Here is a 2,127-nt window from a genome sequence, read left to right as displayed (position 1 = left end):
CGTCATGACTACTACATCAGCGCGAGGACTGCTGCTTCACAACCGCCGACTGGCTAGTTATGCCTCCTTTACTTCTGGCGCATCAGTCTTTCCTTGGCATGAGCTTCACTCGCTCGTGGTTCGTCCTTCCCCTTCCCCCCTTTCCCCACCTTGAGCAGCGCAAACGCATCTCCCCCTGGCGAGGGGGTCAGCGCCGAAACCAGCACCAGCAGCCGGGGGATCTTCTGGAATGGCTGCGCGGCCGCGGACCGGAGCGAGTACGGCAGCAGTACCCTGGCGTCTGTGGGAGGAGGGGGGGCCCGGGGGGTAGGGGGAGGGCGCGAGACACGCATATACACACACGTGTACGCACATACACATACACACACATGCAAACGGACAGACACACACTCACCCTCATAGCTTTCCGCGTCGAAGCTCTCCAGTGCAGCCAGCCACGAGGGGGAGGAGAAGTCCGGGTCATCACTGCGACCAGGTGAACAACCATTTCCGAAACCGGCTCCGAGACCACCGCCAGCTCCGAAATCCACGAGACCGAGGGAAGCGGCGGTAATCTGCGGATTGAGGTGTTGATGGCGACGGTGGGGTCAGGGGGGTGAAAGAGGCAGGGGAATGCGGGAGGGCGGAGACGCGGGGAGAGGACGAGAGGACCTTACCGGCTGTCCGGCGTCGCGGAGAGCTTGCAGCCGCCCTGCTGGCCCAGGAAGATAGGTTGCCCTCTCCTGCTTGGTGACATGCAGGGCAGGACAGGGCAGGGCAGGGCAGGGCAGGGCAGGGCAGGGCAGCAGGGGTGGCGCGAATCCGTTACGATTTCGGTGACGGAGAATTATAATTGTTCAGCGGGGTGAAGGCTATGCTGTTTCGCAGCAGGGTTCCCGCCAAAAAGGCGCAACCTTACCATCCAAAACGCTGCTCAGGCAGACCTCGTCGGCATGATTGTTTGGGGCACTTCTGCATAGATTAGCACGGTCGTGGATCAGCGACTGCGCATAACAACCTATATTTGCGCGTTAGAGAGTTTCTGTAGCTGATGTCTACACGAGTTTTCAAGCTTATTTTAGTCGATTGTTAGACGAAAGCCGAATAGGAAAAGTAAGCAGCTGTAGAGCTGTACGCAAAGCGGGGCTGATCGTGGCATGTGGGTCGGTGGGTCCGTGCGATGCACCTATCTGGCCTGCGGTGGCTAGCCAAAGATTTGCGAGCAGGGGAGGTTCTCCAGGGCTTGTTAGAAGCAGATTTCAAAGCTGCGTTCCTTATAACCTGCTGCAAGGATACTGTAGACATAAGAGCAATATTTGTTTCAGGTCATTCATCGGGGCACCTTACTTACGAGTTGAAGATCGCAACCCAAAATGCTAACACGCAATCAATTGCGTTCCTTGGCATCTCGCCAACGTAGCTGCCGCGCCTGCCGGTCAAGTCGGAGTTCGATGTTGGCGTGTTCAGCCGCCGCTCGCTCGTCCACGACCTCCTCGCGCACAATTTCAGGCTCGGCAGCGGCCGCTGTTGCGGCGACAATTCTTCAGCTCTCATCGGCAGGCGTGTTGGTCGCAGCGCCTCTCTACGATAACCTTCCAGGATTCGGGGGCGACACACAAAATGTCTTCTTCCAAGCAGTGCGGGGTGCCGTTGAGCAGCGAGCACCGGATCTCGATGACATCTATGACGAAAACCTTATGACGGAAGACCTGCGGAAATTCGTGGACGCTGTGTTGGATGGCAAGCTTAAGCCTGAGCAGTACCAGGTGCGGCAGCAGGGTTGACCACCGAAACATGATTTGGACGTCATGCGAGTTTAGCGAAAAACAGTCACGGAGGGGACGGAGGAAGAGACGTGGACGGGTTGGGAAAAGCGTGGGGTGAATGAGCTAGATGCTTTGCCCACCAGGGCCTCGGCGACTGGTTGGGTGGGTTATACCCCTCCTGCGTGGGATTAACCGCCTTCACCGTCACAACAGCAGATGTGCCGCTTATTCACCCTCCCCAGGTCCAGGTCCCGATCATGCCGCTGTGGCTACCCGGGTCGCCTGGGTTGCCCGGACGGCAGCCGCCCATGGGCCATGCTGCTGCTACTGCTACTGCTATTCCTGCTGTTTCTGCTCTCTCTGCTCTCTCTGTCCCCCCCTC

General features: G+C 58.3%; 2 protein-coding genes across 2 annotated transcripts in view; one reads left to right on the top strand and one right to left on the bottom strand.

Moving 5' to 3' along the window:
• Positions 1–149: 149 nt before the first annotated feature.
• VOLCADRAFT_119769 (uncharacterized protein) lies at positions 150–901 on the bottom strand (the record flags this gene model as incomplete). The annotated part of the gene is made up of 4 exons (XM_002957642.1): positions 150–280; positions 395–554; positions 657–722; positions 899–901. Coding segments are annotated over 4 exons (360 nt in total), but the record flags the coding sequence as incomplete, so codon positions are not given.
• Positions 902–1,430: 529 nt separating this feature from the next.
• Positions 1,431–2,127, top strand: part of VOLCADRAFT_98816 (uncharacterized protein) — a gene marked incomplete at both ends in the record, with an annotated part of 2,518 nt that continues 1,821 nt past the window's right edge. Inside the window, one exon of the mRNA XM_002957673.1 lies at positions 1,431–1,745. Coding sequence (XP_002957719.1) covers positions 1,431–1,745 — 315 coding nt within the window. The remainder of the gene's footprint in view (positions 1,746–2,127) is intronic.

The sequence above is a fragment of the Volvox carteri genome, assembly GCF_000143455.1.
Source record: "Volvox carteri f. nagariensis unplaced genomic scaffold VOLCAscaffold_77, whole genome shotgun sequence".
In the NCBI taxonomy this organism is placed as follows: Eukaryota; Viridiplantae; Chlorophyta; class Chlorophyceae; order Chlamydomonadales; family Volvocaceae; genus Volvox; species Volvox carteri.
This window is presented reverse-complemented; position numbering and strand designations above follow the sequence as displayed.